The sequence below is a fragment of the Arachis hypogaea genome, chromosome 13, assembly GCF_003086295.3.
Source record: "Arachis hypogaea cultivar Tifrunner chromosome 13, arahy.Tifrunner.gnm2.J5K5, whole genome shotgun sequence".
Lineage (NCBI taxonomy): Eukaryota > Viridiplantae > Streptophyta > Magnoliopsida > Fabales > Fabaceae > Arachis > Arachis hypogaea.
Window position 1 is genome coordinate 143,353,594 of NC_092048.1, and position 22,499 is coordinate 143,376,092.

Here is a 22,499-nt window from a genome sequence, read left to right on the forward strand (position 1 = left end):
CGGACGGTCCGATTTGTGATTTCGAAAATAAAAAAAATTTAATGTTAAAATCGGACCGTCCGATTTTTATTTTAACAAATAAAAAAATAAAAAATGTAAATCGGACCCTCCGATTTGGAGTTTAACTTTTATTTCAAGCAAATCGGACCCTCCGATTTGTAATTTATTTTTTTCATCAAACAAATCGAACCGTCCAATTTAAATAAAACACCATATAAAAAAAATACCTAATTTTCTAATAACAATGTATTACACATATATTTAATCAATATAAAAAAAAATTAGCCAATGGTTGCTCCATAGCCGAAACTTTTGTTTGTGCCCCTCAATGATATGCTCAGTTAAATAAATGCTAGTAAACCAAAAAAAAAAAAAAACTGCTAGTACGTTCTGGGAACCACAGGGCAAACACCTTTGAACTTACAAGGAAAAAAGAAGGGGAAATAAGGGGCAAAGTACAAACCGAAAATTCTGAGAAATTGCTAGTACTTTCCAGAGACACTGATCTTGTAATAAGACAAAAACAAATTCAAAGAAAATAATAAATAAATATCTCATTTATCTAATATATCTGATCTTCTTTAAAAATAAAGACAACTGGGAGCCTTAAACTTTTAGTCGTGAAAAATTCATTTAAAATTAGTATTTATTAATCAAAATGATGAAATTATCCTATAAAAATAACCAAATTATGATTCAGGTTCACTTTAAAATGTCACAAATCTCCAACTAGTTTAAATAACTGATTACTAGTTAAAATATCACGGTTATTATCTAACAGTAACAGTAACGGTAACACTAACACTGATATCTTGCAAGCATTAGCACTTTTTTTAGGAGTCTCAAGTTTTTTTTTTGTTCCCTCAAAATACAAGATTGATTTATGTAAGACGAATATAGAGTGGATTATTAATCTTTTTAATATTAATTTCATAATTTTAGGAATATCTATTTCGTCAAATAAATGAGATTTTTTTAAATGTCATGGACTAGTTTTGTTCTCAAGTATTAAAACACTATTTTAATAATTTATTGATCGAAATATTTATAAAATATTTTTAATTATTTTTTGCCTTATGTTAACTAAAAAAATTAATTATGTCTTAATATTTGTTAATTAATGATGTCTATGAGTTATGAAAAGGGTTAGGTTTATAGTTCGTTGTAATGAAAAAGAGGAAGATGAAGTGTGATCCAGAGAGTGAGAAGCAAAGAAGAGAGAGTTAAAATTAAAGAACGCAAAGTACAATGCTCTCTTGATCACTTTTCATTTCATGTCTCATCCCACTAAGCGCTCTGCCACCGCATCCACTGACGCCTCCTCTTCCTCCGCCGCCGCTGCAGCAACCATGAAGAAGGCCAAGTCGCAGGCCGTTGCATGCTCTCTCGACTCCAAGAACTCCCTCAGTCACCACCATCACCACCATCATCGCCAGCATCCAGACGACGCCCTTTTCGACCCTGCCGCCTCTCCGATGGCGCTTGACGACGATCTCAAAAGCGACGACCAGAATGCGCGCGGCGCCGTCGCTGCAAATCTGTCCCGCAAGAAAGCCACCCCTCCTCAACCCGCCAAGAAGCTCCTCATCAAGCTCCGCAAAGGTTCCATACTCCTCAATTTTTGCCCTTTTTCCTTTTGAGGATTTTGTATAATTCGGGGGTGATGAATGGGGTGTTTTATTTGTGTTAAGGGCCTCACTTTAGTGAATTTCTTAGCTGCTTAGTTAACACTAGGGGTTTGAGTTATGTTAATGGCTTGTTCTTAATACAATTTTTGGGTTAGAAATTGAATCGAAGTTTGTTAATTGGTAATCATCTTATAGAGCAGATATATAAGATTTTGTTCATTGGTTACATTCATAATAAATAAACTTTGAGAAGCAAAACTGGAAGCCAGAGAACTCTTATTCATTTTCAGCGTTGCAGCAATAAGCACAAGTTATAAGCTGAAAGCAAGATGTGTCCATCTGTCTATGCAGGGGAAAACTTTTCATTGCTTGCACGTACTCTATAATGTGTGCTAGCTTTCTCTGTAGTTTTATTGACATTTGCTGTTAACGAGCCAAATGCCTCTTTCCTATGGCATGTTATATTCAGTTTTGATGTAATACTTTTCAAAACACTGTTTGATAGTTCTACTTCTAGTTACTGATTCTTTCGATCCTCATGATAATGATGATAAATCTTGTACAGGGTGGTTTGATTTTGGAAGAATACCAATAAGTTAGCTTTTACTAACCTCCATTGTTCTCTGCAATATATCCGCACTATGGGCCCATGTGTTGTTGTTGCTAGATGGCAGAAACTATGACAGATTATAAAAGGAAATTCTTAGTTAACCCACTGAATCTTCTTCTTTGATATGGATATCTGTATAATAGCAATATTAAGGGAGACTTGCATACAGAAATTAGTATAAAATCTTGCAAATGTAAAATGAAAAGATATATGACTGGCCTGACAATTCAACAAGCATGGTCTCACCATTTGCTTCCCTCTACTTACTTCTCTCTTCCTCTCCTTTATATCTCTGTGATTACAAATGATTCTCTCTCCTTTCCACTCCCTTGCTACATTCTCATGGCGCCTACTTGAGGTGTTGGTCGTCTAATTTCCTTACCACCCTTCTTAATCACCCCTCAGTAAGTGGTCGCTTGCTAACACAATAATAATTTGTTCAACCTGGTTTTTGTAGGTTCAGATCCAATTAAATCTAGTTTTTATGTAAAAGATACTAATCTGATGTATCTATCAAGTATTAACCACTTCCATCCAGTTCTGTGCGGCCTTCCATCCAATAACTTGACATTGCAAGCTTATTTTCCTTCTTTGACGTATATTCCTGGCTTCATTTCTTTGTATGCATTGAATTAGTAATAATTGTAACTTTTCTTTTTGTAAAGGTAAACCAACGATGCCACCGAATTTTGAGGAGGATACATGGGAAACAGTGAGATCAGCTATTTCAGCCATATTCTTAAAGCAACATCTTTCTTGTGACCTGGAAAAGCTTTATCAGGTAATCATGAAAAAATACTTAAGTGACACCTTCGGTATGGCCCTGTGAATATTCATCATTCAATATAAATTCTGGCTAACTAATAATATTTGTTTGTAGGCTGTGAGTGATATGTGTCTTCACAAAATGGGGGCGAATCTTTACCAACGGATTGAAAGGGAGTGTGAAACACACATATCTGCAGCACTGCAGTCTTTAGTCGGCCAAAGCCCAGACTTGGTTGTTTTTCTATCTCTAGTTGAGAGATGTTGGCAGGATCTTTCTGATCAAATGTTGATGATTCGTGGTATAGCCTTGTATTTGGATAGGACATATGTGAAGCAAACTACAAATGTACGGTCACTATGGGACATGGGATTGCAACTTTTCCGCAAACACCTTTCACTATGTCAAGAAGTGGAACACAAAACTGTTACAGGTCTTCTACGTATGATTGAAAGTGAAAGGTCAATCCAATCCTCTATCTGTTTTCAAACGAAGGTTTTATGTTTCTACTCCCATTCCTTTTCTGGAATTGTGTTGTTGATTGTGTGTTGTATGAAATGCATACATTGGGTCTATGTTTTCAAATAGGAATAAATTGATAACGATCAATATCATTCTCCAAGCTAAAATTACTGATTAGAATAACCAAAGGTAGGGGTAAAGGTTCCCTCCTTCCTTCTTCCTTCACATTTTTTTTTAAAAGTTTGGAAGTAATAAGGGCAACTTTCACTTAAGGAACATTCACCTAACCAAAATATAAGCCCCCATCTCAAATATTATATAAAACACTATTTGAAGTGAAAAATGTAGAACCAACTCTAGCGAATGTCACAAAAGAAAAAATAATATATTCCATTGAATCCTTCATTTTACTCCATGTCTTACATTTTTCAGTATTATGCATGATTTTTCAGATTAGGTGAAGCAGTTGATAGAACTCTCTTAAACCATCTCTTGAAGATGTTCACTGCTCTGGGAATTTATGCAGAAAGCTTCGAGAAGCCATTCCTTGAATGCACATCTGAATTTTATGCTGCTGAAGGTATGAAATACATGCAGCAATCAGATGCTCCAGATTACTTGAAGCATGTGGAGGTGCTTCTTTTCCCCAAATTTCTTGTATTATTCAGCTTTCATTATTGGCATTTTTCTTTTTTTTGGCAGCGGGAAAAAAAAGAGGGGGTGGGGGATTGTTTGGTGGACTACAACTCATTCAACGATGACAAAAAGCACAGGGCTGCAATTACTGATATTTTTGTGTCCTCATTTTTGTAACTATTTGCAAATGGATTTGCCCTGCCCTTTTAGCCTATGTCTGACCATAAAAGTTATCCTTCTTTCCATTTGTCAAACACTCAGATCTTTCACATGTCGACACTATCTTTATTGTGGTGATATCTTTTGTTCTCATTTCCGCAGACAAGATTGCAAGAGGAACATGAGAGATGTTTGTTGTACTTAGATGCAAGTACTAGGAAGGCGTTGATAGCTACTGCAGAAAAGCAACTTCTTGAACGTCATATACCTGCCATTCTTGACAAGGTTCTGATTATCTGTGCCTGGTGAAGTCTCTCTTTTGTTGGTTTCTGCCTCTATAATTCTTTTTCTTTGTTTACAGGGTTTTACAATGCTTATGGATGCGAATCGTATTGAAGACCTTCAGAGAATGTACACGCTTTTTTCGAGGGTCAATGCACTTGAGTCATTGCGGCAAGCTCTTAGTTCCTATATCAGGAGAACGGGGCAGGGCATTGTTATGGATGAGGAGAAAGATAAAGATATGGTTTCATCCCTTCTCATATTTAAGGCTTCCCTTGACACAATATGGGAACAAAGCTTTTTCAAGAATGAAGCATTCAGTAACACTATCAAAGATGCATTTGAGCATCTTATCAATATCCGCCAGGTACATGATGAAATATCTCAGTATAGCTTAACCTGATTAGTTTTAGCCCACTTAGTGTTAGAGTCGCTTCAATCATGTGATATAACTTCAAACTTCCATGTTTGCTATGCAAAATTATCTTTGGAATTTCTACCCCATTTGTTTATCAGATTATGCAAGACCCATTCTTGAGCTCATTGAGTTAGAGGGCTTGTCAAAATAGCTAATAGTCCTTTTGTTGTTAACCTGTTTAAGATTTTAGGTCCAGTGATTCTATAACAGTTAAAGTCAGATTCTTTTGTACAGTGTGATTAGCAACCATCTAATGATCCCGTGCTATATTTTGATGACAGAACCGACCTGCAGAATTGATTGCCAAATTTTTGGATGAGAAGCTTCGAGCAGGTAATAAGGGCACTTCTGAAGAGGAACTGGAGGGTACACTTGACAAAGTCCTGGTTTTATTCAGGTTCATTCAGGTATACTCTGTTTCATTGTTGGGGTTACTCCTACTTATACCTGTTGTAACTTCAATTATGGTCCTGGTATCACACACTTTTACTTATCCTTCATGAAACTGGCTGATGGATTCTCTTTTGTTAAAGGGCAAGGATGTATTTGAAGCATTCTATAAGAAAGATCTTGCAAAGAGACTGCTTTTAGGAAAGAGTGCTTCTATTGATGCTGAGAAATCTATGATCTCCAAGGTTGAGAATCTGCCCCCTCCTCTCTCTCTTTTTCATTTATTTTTTTATTTTTATATTTTTGTGATAAATGGGTGGTTCCTTGGAATCAATTTTAATGATATTGAGAATTTCCTTTCATTGATATAGTTGAAGACAGAGTGTGGCAGTCAATTCACAAATAAGCTGGAAGGAATGTTTAAGGTACATGTATCTCTGAATTATTTTATTTTATTATACAAATATGATCCAAAATTTGGCCTCTTAATCTGTACTTCTGTAGCTGTTCTTTCATGTTTTTTGTCACATCCAAGATTGGGTGGCAAAAAATGGATGGCAATCATCAATACTTGCCTGTCTTTGTCTTCTTTTTGGCTTGCCTGTATACATGGAATTAAACCCGGTGATTAAATATCTAATCAACCAAAAAAGTCACATGGACAAATAATCAATCAATTGTTCTCTTCGTTAAAAGAAACTCTTTTCTTTCTTTGTCTTTTGCTTTTTTTTTTTAATTATTTTTTTTCTGTTACTGGAAGATGTTATGAATGTGTAAGTGTATTCATTGACACCTTCTCACAGCTATGTTCAAAATTGTTCAATTCAGGACATTGAATTATCAAAAGAAATAAATGAATCCTTCAAACAGTCATCCCAGGCAAGGTCAAAACTACCATCAGGGATTGAAATGAGTGTTCATGTCTTAACCACTGGGTAAGCATTGTTTCTTACCTATCATACCTGATCTTGTTTTATCAAAAAAAAAAAAAAATTCCGTGATCTTGAATAATTTTCGATGAATTTTTTTTTTTTTTTTGGGGAGAACCTTTAGTAAATTGTTGGATGATTGCAGGTACTGGCCAACATATCCACCCATGGATGTTAGACTTCCTCATGAATTGAATGTTTACCAGGTTTATCTATGAGTGCTCTTTTGACTGTTGGGCAGTCTTGGTGCTTTTTGAGTGCCTCTCTTGATGTAGATTTTTGCTTTTCTATATTATCGTCTCAGGATATTTTCAAAGAGTTCTATCTAAGCAAATATAGTGGAAGACGTCTGATGTGGCAAAATTCATTAGGTCATTGTGTCTTAAAGGCAGAGTTTCCTAAAGGAAAAAAGGAGCTCGCTGTGTCCTTATTTCAGGTTGGCCTTTTGACAACCATTATTTTAGATGTTATTATTTCCATTGCTTGTGCAGTCTATCTTGTATTTTGTACATTTCCATTATTTATTAATTCTCCATGATTGGCTGTGTCAGACTGTTGTTCTAATGCTATTCAATGACGCCGAGAAACTAAGTTTTCAAGATATTAAAGACGCTACTAGCATTGAGGATAAGGAACTGAGAAGGACTCTGCAATCACTTGCATGTGGAAAAGTTCGAGTCCTACAAAAGGCGAGTTTGCAATTATTTGCAGAGTTTCCAACTTTCCATTATGTTTAATTTGATCTATCAGATCTCTTGGATTTCCTAATTCCCTTAATGAACGCATTGCAGATTCCCAAGGGTAGAGACGTCGAGGATGATGACTCATTTGTTTTCAATGACACGTTTATGGCTCCTCTTTACCGTATAAAGGTGCCACCCTATTGCCTATAAAAAATAGGGATCAGATCGGATGATTCTATTCCGTGGTTATGTGTTTTCATTCTGCCAGAGTTTCAGCCTATTGATGAATGCTTGATAGGAAGTTTTTAGTGATCTAGCTATTACATGGTTCTTTTTTCACACTACAAATTACAAACTAATTTTAATGTTATGGGGCGCAGGTGAATGCAATTCAGCTGAAGGAGACAGTCGAGGAGAACACAAGCACCACCGAGAGAGTTTTCCAAGACCGTCAATATCAGGTTTATTTTCTTTCTATCCATGCCTTTTCCCACTTGAGCTGATGCACTACTTTGGCTTCTCATGGAAGTTAAATGTTTGGTGCACTGGTATCTTCAATCGGATATGTTTGGGGCACTAATAAATGCCTTTTGAAACCCGTGAGAATCCAAGTTTCATGTTAAGTCATTAGGATCATTCATGCATTGACATCTACACTTTATACAACATCTGTTAAGTCTGTTATGCTCCATCATCTGTAGTAAACATATTTACATTCGTGACAACGACATGGTTCATTGCAGGTTGATGCTGCTATTGTGAGGATAATGAAGACTAGAAAAGTGCTTAGTCACACCCTTCTTATCACTGAACTCTTCCAACAGGTAAAACTAATGGTTCATTTATCAACTAAAACGGTATATATGTCTATCAAAATGCCCCGTTTGCTTTTGTTGTGCGATTAAATACAAATGACCACTTCTGATTGAGACTGCTAACTAATTTTTTTCTGAAACAGCTCAAATTCCCAATAAAACCAGCTGATTTGAAGAAAAGGATAGAAAGCCTTATAGATAGGGAGTATCTAGAGAGAGATAAGAACAACCCACAAATATACAATTACCTTGCTTAAATTAGTATGCTTCTGACTTCACATTATAGAATTTTCTTGAATTTTTTTTTGTAAATGACAATCATGGGAAAGACTTCACTGAGTCCCTCAGTCATATATGTATAGTATACTATGCTGGATTCTCCCTCCAACCTCAACCCCCTCTCTTTTTCACTTTATCTACAATCGTACTGTAATTATAAACCCTTTTTTATTTTGCCTCTTGAAGTTTTCTCTATATCAATAGTTACTCATCTTAACTACTTTCTGTGTAACGCGGTAAGAATCATCTATACCACATAATCGCATTGTAATTTATAATATTTCTTTGCAGCCTTCTATAGCATGGTATTCTGTGACCCTTTTGCTATTAGCAAATTTCTGTTTATTGGTGCGAATTGTAAAAAGTAAAAGTAAATAAAATGTTAAGCATGTTTGAATAATCGAATGCCTTCAAAATCTAGTTAATAGTTCATAATTAAACTGATTTTTTCCCCAACGCACTTTCACAATATTTAATTCAGGCACAGGTAAGTTTCTGAAAGTTCATATTTGAAGTAATTTGTAATCTATATATATGAAAGAGTTGGTGTATAAATTCCTTTAAAATTTTATTATATATAATTTATAAAAAATATTTTGTTAATTCAAAATTAAATTTATTATCTCTTTTATTTTAATATATATACATACTATTTCTCAAATTTGTTATTATTATTCAATTAATTTATAATATAAATGCCTGAATGGTGAGATTATTAATGCACTGGTGAAAATTAAAATAATATTTTTTTTGTTGAGAATTGGCTTAACGAGGTTGCTCAAAGTTACTACGCAGAAAAGTAAATGTCCTATTGATTATTTTGTGTATGTAATAATTTATTGGCTATTTTATATATATAATAATTTATTGGCTAACTATAAGTATTTAAATAGAATTTTAAGTAGGTTGAGGGATATAATGGAAACCCTTAAAAAACATAAAAGCTTTATGATTAAAATTAAAAACAGAAGAAAAGGCCCGGAGTCAAAAGAGAAAAGGATCAATAAGCCGATGGGCGAAATTCTATTGGATAAAATGTTAAAGTACGTACATGGCCCATGACTAAAAAAACACACGTACATGCCCTTGAAAAAAAAAAGGAGGTACATGCATTTTCACGCAAATAATTAACCTGTATTAACCAACCCACTTAAATAAGTGTTGAGGTTTGAATCCTACTTTATACATGCCGTAATTCAAATCTTTAAGAGAAAGTATAGAGAGCCAATGACCTAAACATACAATGTGTACAATAAAGGTTTAGAAAGTATTAGAGATATGATTATTAGTGTTACATTGTCCTATCAGGTTACGTTTTTGGGATGAGTGGTTTTAGGATATGGTATTAGAGTTCCAGATCCGGAAGGTCAAGAGTTCGTGATGTTCATTTTATTCATAAACCAAAGATTTAGTCCATTGTACACATTGTATATTTAGGCCATTGGCTCCGTAGCACTACTCAATCTTTAAATGTAATTTAAATTCGTAACAAATTAGTCTTTGTCTAACCCGGGTATTAATAAAAGTTAAAAATTTTAATTTAAATGCATCACTTTAAATCTCATAGAAAGTAGAAACACTCGAATATGTCCTCTTATCCATCCACTCTAAATCAATTTGTTTATTTATTTTTTAGATCGTTGAAAGGAAACTCAACTTGTTCCACTAAATCAAGTTGTAGAAATTATACATCCCAAAGAAGTAGCCGCATGTATAATAATAAGTTCTGCCGAAGACTATACTCTATTTCTCTCAAATAATGAAAGACCATGCTCTTCCAATACTTCTTCTGACAGTTAGCTCAGTCGCAGTCATGACTCATTCACAATGGAAACTAAAGTTGGTAGCCTTTTCATTATGTTGGTGTCGTTTTCATTTTCTTTTTGGATGCCGTTCAAAAGAGAAAACCAAAAGCTGAACATTATTTTGTTTTTAACTGTTCTATGTCTAAGTTGGAATCTAAGTTCGAATTCCACTAGGGAATGAGAATGACCATACATGTAATGTAACGCAGCATGTGTATGTATGTATGTATGTATCATGTGTGTAAACTTTCTCAATGCTATACTAGTTGACTTTATTTTTGCCACCACATGCTTGACTAGTGTAGCAGTGCTATGTTAACAAATTTGAATACATTATTATATACATTTCATAACTTCATTCTCCGTGGGTACTATATATACGTAATAATATATAATGTTAATTAGTTACCCCCAAAAAATATAATAACTAAAATATATTATGTATATACATACCAAAATCAACTACATTTATATCTAAAGACATATGTCATTTAAATTATTTTTAATGTATATTTTGTATTTTTAATGTATATTTTGTATTTTTATATATATTCTATAATAATAATAATTAATTTTGACGTACATCTGACATGGTTAAATTTTAATTTAGAGTAAAATATTATTTTTATCTCCAACGTTTGGAGTAAGTCTTAAAGTTGTCTGTAACGTTTAAATTCTCATATTTATGTTTCTAATGTTTAAAAATTGATTCAATGTTATCCTACCGTCATCAACACTAACAAAACTGCCTACGTGGACAATACACGTTGCTAACCTCAAACATGTGTATTGACACGTATGTCCCTTCGCGCTTATTGTTTTTTTTAGCATACAAAACAGTCTCATTCAGATGACAGAAGAAAAAACGTAACACTTCATCTTTCACACTCTTTGAACCCTACCACTTTTTTTTCCTCTCTTCTTCGAGCTTGATCACAGTGGAAGACAACGGATTGAAGGTAGTTTGGGTTTCGATTTTCTCTGCGAAGGAGAAGATTGCTCCATCTTGATCTTCACAAGTGTTGAAACGGCACAGAGTGAAAAGGTATGTAGAATCTATGTTTGATCTTCGTTTCAAGTGAATAGTTCATGCAAGTAAATCTGTTAATGTATAGGATTTTTGTGATTGCAATATTGTCATTGTTAGGGTTTGGAGTTCTTGATGGTAGCAAAATTTTTTTATTTACACTTTTTTCCTTAAATATTTAATACCTTTTTTTTGTAATGTTTGAAACTTGTAATAGAAAAAGTAACGGAAGATATGTATCATTTTAGTGTAAAAATTTATCATCAAGGTAGGTTTCGACTTGAAGGAAGGCCTCTTAGGTATTTGGGTGGGGAGACTTCCATTATAGACTATTATGATGAAGATGAATGGAGTTATTGAAGTATATGAAATAGTGAGTAGATAGTGCTATGTGAAGAAGGATATCGTTGCCATGTGGTATAAATCTGTGAATGCTGGGACAGAAGAAGGATTGACGATGCTGAAAAATGACAAGAATGCAATGGATATAGCAAGAATTGGGGTGAAGGATGATACGGTTGAACTTTATGTTGTTCACAAGACAGGTGAAATGGAAAAGATGCAGAAGATGTGCAACTGGGTCAAATTACTGGTCCTATAAAAATAGGTGATGAAGCTGGACCTGGTCCAATTGTTGTGTATAAAGGTCATGGTGTTGGACTTGGAACTAAGCATACAACTGTTGGGCCAACTGAAGTAGAAGAAGTTGGGTCCATGAGTGAAGGATCATGTGAGGAAGTGAAAGGACTGATGCTGCTGAAGAAGAAAATGAGGGGAGTGAGACCTCTGATGATGATGACTGTGAACCTAGGGGGAGTGAAAGTTCATGGAGTTCTGATTCAAGTGATGGTTATGCACTAGACCATAGTGTTGAAAGTCTTGACTTTAGTGGTAGTGATGATGACAGAAAGGGGGGGGGGTGAAGGTTTAATTAATGTGAACATCATAGGAGAGGGAGAAAAGAAATCTGTACTTAGTCAGACCCAAACTCAATCTTTACAACCAGCTGCACCAACTCGTGGAAAGGAAAAAATTGTGGGAGAATTTGGTGATGAGGATGAAGGTTATAACAGTGAGAATTTTCTAGATATTCAATTAAGTGATGATGAGGATGGCATGTTGGGAAAGAGGTATCCGATTCACAAGAATTTGAAGAACATTAGTTAATACAAATGGGAGGTGGAAACTTTGTATGTGTCAAGATAGGAGTTCAAGGACTGTGCCACTGCATATATGTTAGTAGTTAGAGAGATCTAGCATTTTCAAAAGTGGATCTTAAGAGGGTTAAAGTGGAATGTGTGGAGGGTTGTGATTGGTATACATATAGTGGAAAGATGAAGCATGAACAAAGTTGGCAGTTGAAGAGTTGTCACAACAAGCACAATTGCTCTAGGAAATTGAAGATTGGAATCATGCATGTAAAATGACTGAGTAAAATTTTTTTCGAAAAAATTGCTAAGAACCCAAAAATTAAATTAACTACACTAATGAGGAAAGCATATACTAAGTGGAATGTGGAGCTGTCCAAATCTAAGGCTGTCAGAATGAGGAAATTTGCTCTCGATGAGTTGCAGGAGACTTACATAGAGCAATATAGAAGGATGTATGATTATTGTCATGAGTTGCTTAAGACAAATCCGAGATCATCAGTATATTTGCAAGTCTAGAGGCCACCTGAGTTTGCATATGAAAGACCAATGCCAGGGATAGATTTAAGACCCAAGTTTGAGAGGATCTATGTTTGCTTGGATGCCTGTAAGTGGAGTTTCATGGTGTGTAGGCCCATAGGTTGTTTCTTGAAAACACCATATGGAGGATGGCTTCTCACAACAATGGGTTGGGACCCCAATGATCAAATCTTGCTGATCATATATGCAGTTGTCGAGGCTAAAACCAAGGACTCTTGATGTATGCACATCAAGGTTTCTGTTTCAAAAACATTGATGTTCACTTTTTTAATCAAAAATAGGGTTTAGTACAAACTTTTGAAGAGCTTGTGCCTGGGATGAACCATAAATTTTGTGTCAGACATCTATATGCAAATTTTAAGAAGAGATTTGCAAGACTCCAACTAAAGCTAATGATGTGAAATGCTACGAAAACTACTTATATTCAAGAATGGAAGAGAAGGATTCCTGAGATACAGAAAGTTGATTAAGGGGCATACAACTATCTAATGGAGATTCTAACAAAATATTGGCATCATCACAGTTTTGCAGCTAGACCTAGATGTGACACTTTAGTAAACAATATGTGTGAAGTTTTTAATTCTGTTCTAGTTGAGGCTAGGGAGAAGCCAGTGTCTATGCTAGAAGATATTAGGGTATACATAATGAAATGTTGGGCTGACAATAGGGACAAGATAGTGGGTTACAACAGAGATTTGTTACCCCAAATCAGAATTAAGGTAGAAAAATAGGCAGAACAAAGTGGTAATTGGATGAGTGTGTATGATGGACGTGATAGATATGAGGTAGTTAGCGTCCAGAGAGGGAAGAAAAAATTTGTGGTTGATAGACATCACGAGTGCTCATGCAGAAAGTTTCAACTACTAAGAATTCCTTGTGCTCATGCAATGACTTATATCAGAAAAATGTGTTTCAATGTTGATAGCTATGTTACTGACTACTACTACAAAAAAAAAAACATACGTGTCATGCTACCAACACGTTGTCTTCCATATAAATGGACCCAACCTTTGGGAAAGAACTCAATATGATGCTGTGTTGCCACCCATTTATAGAAAATCTATAGGGAGACCTAAAAAGAAGAGGGCACAAACTGCTGATGACCAACCTACTAGATTTGGACTATTTCGTGAAGGACAACAACAAAAGTGTTCCTATTGTTTTGAGTCTGGTCATAACAGACGAACTTGCCCAAAAAAATGCAAAGTCACTCCAAACTCTGTTGTAAGCATCTGTTATTAATTATTGGTTATATTCCTTAGTTTTCTGTTTGTGCCTCATTGGATTCTACACTATTTGATTCATGCACAGGTTAAAAATGGTGCTGCTTCAAATTCAAAGCGAAGATCATGGAGATGTGTCACAACAAGTCTAAGACTCTCTGCCAAAACTAGTAAGGGATCTGAGCAAGACAGTAAAAAGCAAAAGAGAAATAACAAAAGACTAACATTACACCCAAAGAGGAAGCCAGCTATTAGTACCTAGCAATCACAAACTGATTCAAAAAGGGCTAAAGTGAACCATTCCAAGATTATTTCTGCACTAACTCCAACTATGCCAAGGGTGTTACCAAGCCCAGACCAGTCAAGAGTGTCACTCTGTCCCAGCTCAAGTTCATGGCAAAAAATCCTCCAAGAGCATGGAAAAATATGAAGTGATCCAATATTGTGATGCATTTTGCTTTTTGTGATAGTAACAAACTATGTTTGTTGATTTAAGTTTTTTTTTTTTTTGTGATGTTGCTACTTTAAAAACAATGTTTAGCATCTTAGCTGATTTATTTTTGGAGTTATTAAACTCAAATTATCATATCTAATTATCTATATTTGTTAAGTTGTGAACTATTGCAACATTAGGCCTAATGTTCAAGTTAATACTTTATGCAATTTCATGATCACTATTTCAGTTAATTACATTTGCAAATATAGTTATTATACTAATGCACCACAATAATATAAATTGAAAACATGATGGTTGTTAACAATGAATTTTATTCACAATCATTCAATTCAGAAACTACACTTGATCTAGGCTAATTCCTACAATTACAATCAAAATACAAATAATATATTGCAACCACATCATACTAGTTTCTATGTTATCTAGTTTCATTGCAAAGAAAACTTTCCATTTCTTGTCGATGTGATCCTTTTACATAGCAATATTATAGCAGATGTCCATCTAACCAGAGATAGCAATTGTTACTGCCAAATATCTTTTTTACTGTTGTCAATTTACCCTTTAAAGTTGTGACTTTTTTTTTTCAATTTTACAACTTGTGGTTCTTCCTTTGACTCTGTCCACACAAAGTATCCATATTCTTCTCCAATCTAGGCAAAAAAAAAATATCCAATAAGATAAACAAATATTAACAAGTTATAACTATCATCACAAAAATTACATTTTTTACTTGTTCCATAGTTAATACAGTCTCAAAACCTCTATCCAGAATTTTCTGCGGTTGACGAAGTCGTAAGTACTGACCTCTCCCCACAATAACAAGTTGTTCTTCGTCGATGGACTTGACTGCTATTTTGATCCGAAACACTATTGCTATGTGCTGTTTGAGAGCCCTGCGAAGCCATGGAATCAACAATGAAAGTAAGAGAAAAGACAATGGTGAAAAGATAAAATTACAAAATAAGAAGACATTTTGTAAATTAGGGTTTTTAAAGCTATTTTAATTAAAATTTGTTTTTATTTATTTATTTTTATTTAATTTTCACTGACGGTCACTGGAGTACGGTTGTCACAGTGGACAATAACGTTCATGTAAGTAGTTTCGTTAGTTTTCCTTAATGTAGATGTGGTAGGGTAACATTAAATCAATTTTTAAATGTTTGGAAACATAAATAAAAAGATTTAAATATTAAAAATAATTTTAAGATTTATTTCAAATATTAAGAATAAAAATAATACTTTATTCTTTAATTTATTAACGCATTCTAAGAAATTATCTTTATGCGAAAGCAATCACAATCAGAAAGTGAGTTTGCACCAAACCTTTTTAAATTATCATCTCTGCTGAAAATATTATTCCTAAAATATAGGAGACTTAATGCATAACGTCATTTCGAGTTGCATTGGTTTATATAGTTCTATATTAGCATCATATCATTTTTTTTCTTGTGTTTGGTTTAGCTTTTACGCAAACTACATTTAGCTAAAGAAGACATATGTTACCGCTAAGACTCAATTATAATGAATTATTTTCTCGTTTGTATGGGTAAAACTAATAGTTAATATTTAATTTGGTTCCGAATTTATATATAAATTTTAGTTTTAATTTTAAAATTTTAATAATTTTTATTTAGTTTTTAAATTTTATAAATTTAATTTATATTAGTTATTAAAATAATTTTCGACACAAATTATTAAAGGAAGGCTGATATAAATAATTAGATACCATACTAAAACTTGTAAAATGATACCGTTTTAATTTTAGTCTTCAAATAGTTTAAAAATGATATCAAATTACTTGTTTTGAGAAGAAAAATTTTAAAAAATACTACTTATAATATTGTTTTTAGGCTATTTAAATACGAAAATAAAAATAAAATCGTTTTACAAAATTTAATGTGATATTTAACTATATCTACGTTAGCATTTCGTTAATATCTGTAAATCAAAAATTATCTCAAAAGTTAATATAAATTATATTTGTAAAATTTAAAGATTAAATAAAAATAATTAAAATTTTAAATTTAGGTTTGCATGTAAATTTAAAGACCATATTAATAAGAGTACTTGACAAATGCTTATCTCTAATATCAATATAATCATGATTCATGACAAGACTACTTGACTCTTCGGCCATAATTCAGAAATCCTATTGGTAGGATGTGGTTCCAACTTCCATTGAGCCCAAAAGTTAAATATTAAGCTAAGGTTTCTCATATTCTCAATCCAAATGAGATTTATTTTTAATGCACTTTCTTATGATTGCAGTTAAACATTTGGAATAATATGAAAATGTGTAGGGTTGAATAATATATCTGGATAGCTTAATTACATACCATATAATAAATAAATAAAATTAATTTGTCTAACTTAGCCCTAAAACTTAAATTAGCTTATGAAGGGAGAGAAATATTCAAATTTATATAGGAACTGAAACATAGCCGAAACGACCAATCTTGAAGGTTGGGTGGGTCGACGATGACTTGATGAGCCAAATTGACTGCTATACCATAAACGCATTTTGTGGATGTATACATGACATGGCAGTGAGATCAAAAATATTTCCCCCCGATAAATTCAAATTTAACCAGTCATATTTAAAGTTAGACCCATCAAAAATCGGGGAATTGAGACATGAAGCACTTTGGACGCTGACATGGTACTAAGATTTTTTATTTTTATAAATTAAATAAATATAATAATTACTAAAATAAATTAGTTATTATATTTATAATAAATTAGTTAGTATATTTATTATATTTTTTAAATTATTTATTTTGGTAATTATTACATTTATTTAATTTATAAAAATAAAAAATCCCATGATACTAGTTAGCCAGGATATTATTTTTTTATCAAAGATAGAAAACTCAAACCTGCAACCTCTTAATTGAGTATGGGGAGACTATGCCATTTGAACTATTACTCATTGGCTAGCCAGGATATTATTACGAAGAGAAACAAGGTTTTTATTATTTTTTTTAGTGTTAATAAAAAATTTTAAATTTTTATTTGAATAACTGCACAAACTAAGGAGAAATATTAGAGAGTTAGTATGTTTTGTGATTTGTAATTATTAATTAGTCTTTATTATTAGTGTTTTTAGTGGTGTGAGATTATATCTATCAGTGTGTGTCAGTGTGAGATTATTTATTTTTCTTTTGCTAGTTAAATATTGGTCAAATTTAAATAAAATACTGTTTTTTAAACTTTCTCCAAACTAAATATATATATATTTTTATAATTTTTAATTGATAATTTAATATGTAATCTAATATTAAATAAACCTTTGTTTTTTATATTTTTTAATAGTATAAAAATTAATTTTCCATCTTTTATTTTTTTTATCTATCGCACTTCATAAAGAAGTGGTGGCTTTGTGCTGCACCAGGCACAAATCACAAACCCCAGAATTTCCTCCTTTAATTTATCCTCCAAATGACTCTCGTGCTCAATTAGAACTGCAATTACATAGTATATACCACACGTTAATTAATTTGTTCCTTTTACATATTCATCATATCAAGATTCATGCATGCCGCATATTTAGAGCCAAATAAAGTCACATTTTTCTGCTTTCAAATTTTAGCCAAATTGAACTCATATACGTTAAGATTTCCTGTTGCATTAGAAATATTGTTAAATGACTCAGATTTCTGATTAAAGGCTTGCGTCTTCTTGTAAAATATACTAAAGTTAGGTTTAGTCTTATTAATGTGGACTTCTTCAAAGATAGTTTTCTATAAAAATTGTAATACTCAATGTTTGGTAAACTAATTAAAAATAATTTTCAATAAATACTAATAAACAGGAATGGTATTTAATAAAATAATTTTTAAAATTTAAAATAACTGTAATAAACGTAAATTTAGAATGGAGTATTTCAATCGTAAATAAAATTTGATATCAATAATTTAATTAAACATAAATCTGAATATTTATTAATATATAAAATTATATTAATTTTTTTTATATTAATAAAGACAAACTAATAATCTTAAAAAGTATTTTCTCATTTTTAAAAGCACTCTAAACTTTTTAAAATTATAAATATAAATATATAATTTTTTTTACAACACAAAATAAAGTATTTATACGTACTCTTTAAAAAGTTATATATTAAACTAAGCCTAATACTATTATTCACTATAACCAATCAACTACACTAGATATATCTTAAAATTAGTCACTATAATTTATTATTAGTATGTAAAATATATATACATTAAAGTTGAGTTAAATTATATAAATATTTATAGATAAATATATAATAACTAATTTTAGAGATAAATTTTAGTGGGTAAATAATATTCTTGCATTTCATGATACAATTTGATTACCTCAATAATACGATTTGATTCAAGTTAGAGGAGCACATTTCATTAGTGTGCGTGCATGATCCGTAAGAGATCACTAATTTTAGAGATAAATTTTAGTGGGTAAATAATATTCTTGCATTTCATGATACAATTTGATTACCTCAAATAATAATAATAATAATAATAATAATAATAATAATAATAATAATAATAATAATAATAATAATAATAATAATAATAATAATAATAATAATAATAATAATAATAATAATAATACGATTTGATTCAAGTTAGAGGAGCACATTTCATTAGTGTGCGTGCATGATCCGTAAGAGATCAGTGAACATTTTATTTATAAGGTCTTCATGTGTTACATACTATTAGACTCATAATATAATTGGAATAATACGTTGGGATCATTAAATTTAGATAGATACATATACATATATATTTTGGTCGTTCTTATCTTTTAATTTTCGCCCGAATGTTATAGAGATCTTATATGCTATTTGGACCACTTAGTAATTACGTGAAGGATTTTGGTGTTATGTAATTTCAGTGTAATTGGAAGTAGATTGTACACGCATTCATAGTTTTTTTTGTATGTGGATAGTATCCGTATGTATTCTGTCAATGTATTCAAAGTTTTGTCATTGTACGTTATTTTTCGTTTGTTACAATGCAATTCACATTACAATGGCCCTTTTTTCGGTTGATTAATATTGATTTGATCACATTTGGATGGTATAATATTTCTTTAAGATGAATAGATTGATAAAGTAAAAAAAAATTAAGAATTTAATCATTATTAAACTAAAATAATAAAATTTATATACAATATAAAATTATGAAATTAATAATAATTAAATATTTATTTTTTATTTTATCATTTTTTTATTTTAAAGGATTCTCTTTTATATATATATATGAACTGTTATTATCTTTGGATCATCAGAATTTATAATAAGATATTATTAATTTGTTAATATTAACTAATTTTTTAAAGATAAAATATATTTTTTATTTTTAAAATTTGATAAAAATTTTAAAAATACTCTTAAATTTTATTTTATTTTAATTTTGTCTCAAAAAATTTTTATTTGCATCAAATATACTCTGATGACTAATTTTTCAAACAATTTAAGACAAATCTTAATTTTTTTGAAACAAATAAAAAATTTTTGAACCAAAATTAAAACAAAATAAAACTTAGAGATATTTTTAAAGTTTTGTCAAACTTTAGAAACAAAAAATATACTTTATCTATTTTTTAAAAATTATATTTTAATATTAATATTAAAATTTAAAATTTAAAATTTATGATTTAATGTTTAAGATTAAAAAAAATCTTTTAACATTGACTAAAAAATAATACAGCAAGGAAAATAATCTCTTGATGCGTTGAAAATATCTAATAATTTCTCGCTGTCATGCTCTTGTTGGGATAAGAAGAATACAAATGACATTACTTAGCTGGCAAGAAAACCAAGATTACATTACTCTATTCTACTATATAGTTATAGATATAAAATTTCTGTTATATTAGTGAGTTAGTATGAGTGCTATATACAGAGATCAGTAACATCTTATCAAGTGTTAAGTGTAGACACTCATTTACATCACAATTAATACAATAAAACTTCAATTGTCTCTTCTCTGCTGCTACTGCAGAACTCTTTCTGCATTTTATTAATTTCACAATCTTCTATTCAATATTCTTAATTTCTGGTAACTAACGGCTCTAATAAAAATTTCACTTATAGCTGCGTGCTGGAAAAAAAAAACAAAAACTAAAGTGAGAATAATATAATCAAGTTTTACTCGCTACTAGCATTGATTTGGCTACGGACTCTAATATAATGTCCAAAATTAAAGCCTAAAAAAGAAGTTAATGGGATCAACTTCCTTAAAAGAAATATATAAATGAAATATTTTCTCAATTGAGAAAATCAGACAAACTTTGTTGTCATTTAAGCTGATTTGAATCCTTAAAAAAAATCACTTAAATCATAGGCTTTGGTAAAGAAAAGAAAAATAAAGAAAAAAAAAAAGAAAAAAAAGAAAAAAATAAATAATAAAAGAGGATAAAATGCCCGAAAAGTAAATGGTGATAGCAATGCATATGTATTGTACTTAAAATTGGATGCATGAATATGTGAAAAACATAGTTAATGGGTAGTTAGATTTTATATTCTGATTGCATGAATTGTCTTACGTTAGGTGAAAAGTTTGGGTTAATCAATGATTCGAACTTTAGTCTACTTAACCAAATACAATCATACATTTACCATAACCCCATTACAACCCTTAAAAAATCTCTTGATATGTGTATCTGTGCAATAAATTTTTGTTGATTGGTAGAAGAAGAGTAAGTCTTAGAAAGCAAGATTAGTAGAGAATTGAGAGAATCTAACCTTAAACACCTGAGCGATTACAGTGTATACACTTCCGGTGAGGGTTCGATGCTCGATTCTTTGTTCCCGACTTTCATGAGATATTTTCTTTTGCAAGTCTATTTGCACCTCATTTTATGATTTGAATTAGTGGTATCCAGTTCATATTTGTTCTTGGAGACTTTGATTTACTTTTAACCAAGTGGGTAAACTTATTTTTACATTTAGTTGCACTCATATAAATAGGTTGCATTTCATAAATTCTACCATTTTCTCTTCATCTCCTTTATAGTTTCTCTTGAATTTAGCTTGAGGACATGTTAATATTTAAGTGTGGGAAAATTGATAAATCGCTATTTTATGGTTTATTTTGTACTGAATTGAGTGAATTTTATCCATTATTCTCATACTTATTCATAGAATTCGCATGTTTTACAGTTTCCTTCCTAATTTTGTGCTATGATTGAAAACATGCTTCTTTAGCCTTAAATTTACTAATTTTAATCCTCTCTTATTACCATTCGATGCCATGATATGTTTGTTAAGTGTTTTCAAGGTTTATAGGGCATGAATGACTTAGAGGATGGAAAGGAAGCATACAAAAGTGGAAGAAATACAAGAAATTGAAGGAATTGCTAAGTTGTCAATCTTGACCTCTTCGTACTAAATCGATCATAAGTTGAGCTACAAAGGTCTGAATGAGACTGTTTTAGTTGCGTTGAAAAGCTAACATCTGGGGTTTCAAAATGATATGCAATTTGCCATAGTTGTCTTGCAGTTAGGTGACGCGTACGCGTCGCCCATGCGTGCGCGTCGCAAGATCAGCGTGATCAGTACAAGAGGCAAGCGACGCGTACGCGTGACCAGAAATTGTTCGGCGACGTGTATGCATGACAGAGCGTCATGTGCTACAATTACAGAAAATGTTGGGGGTGATTTCTGAACTGTTTTGGACCCAGTTTCAAGCGCGAAAATACTGATTAGAGGCTGTAGAGTGGAGTTGGAAGGGGGAATCAATTCACACTTTCATTCATACAATTTTAGGTTTTAGATGTAGTTTTCTAGAGATAGGTGTTAGAGTTTTTAGTCTTGTTCCTTCTCAATTTCAGAATTCTACTTTATTTTAATTTAGTTTTCTTCTACTCTTATTTGTTCTAGCACTTTAGCTATCTACTTCTCTTATTGATTCCTTTATTTTGCTAATTTAGTTTATGAACTTATGTGTTACTCTCATCCTTCATTAATGCAATTTATGTTTCACGTTTCTTATTGTTCAATTGCTTTGTTATTGTTATTTCTTTGCTTTGGTTAGTGTTAGATTTTGCTATGTCTTATTAGTTTTCTATGTTTTTATGTTATGCCTTCCAAGAGTTTGATAAAATGCTTGGTTGGATTTTAAAATATAGTTTTTATGTTCTTAACTTGGATTGATCAATTAGAGACTCTTGAGTTATTAAAATTCTTTTGTTGATTGGTGATTGAAAATTGCTAGTTGGCTTAGGCTTCATGATGAACCCCATTTTTAGGGTT

The 22,499-nt window shown here is 31.7% G+C and overlaps 1 protein-coding gene across 1 annotated transcript; it reads left to right on the top strand.

The window, feature by feature from the left end:
* Positions 1-704: 704 nt before the first annotated feature.
* LOC112792523 (cullin-4) lies at positions 705-8,353 on the top strand. The gene is made up of 17 exons (XM_025835791.3): positions 705-1,602; positions 2,904-3,019; positions 3,119-3,465; positions 3,919-4,099; positions 4,424-4,546; positions 4,623-4,910; positions 5,243-5,368; positions 5,495-5,596; positions 5,723-5,776; positions 6,180-6,286; positions 6,426-6,486; positions 6,585-6,716; positions 6,832-6,969; positions 7,072-7,152; positions 7,344-7,424; positions 7,707-7,787; positions 7,922-8,353. Exons 1-17 carry the CDS (start codon positions 1,275-1,277, stop codon positions 8,033-8,035), a joined length of 2,460 nt encoding a protein of 819 aa, XP_025691576.1. The 5' UTR covers positions 705-1,274; the 3' UTR covers positions 8,036-8,353.
* The last annotated feature ends 14,146 nt before the right edge of the window (positions 8,354-22,499 follow it).

Excerpts from the sequence above, each read along its gene's own strand:
- LOC112792523 (XM_025835791.3), top strand. The coding sequence starts at position 1,275 with ATGTCTCATCCCACTAAGCGCTCTGCCACCGCATCCACTGACGCCTCC. Across the intron at positions 4,911-5,242 it reads ATCTTATCAATATCCGCCAG|AACCGACCTGCAGAATTGAT; the intron begins GTACATGATGAA and ends TTTTGATGACAG. Across the intron at positions 7,788-7,921 it reads TCACTGAACTCTTCCAACAG|CTCAAATTCCCAATAAAACC; the intron begins GTAAAACTAATG and ends TTTCTGAAACAG.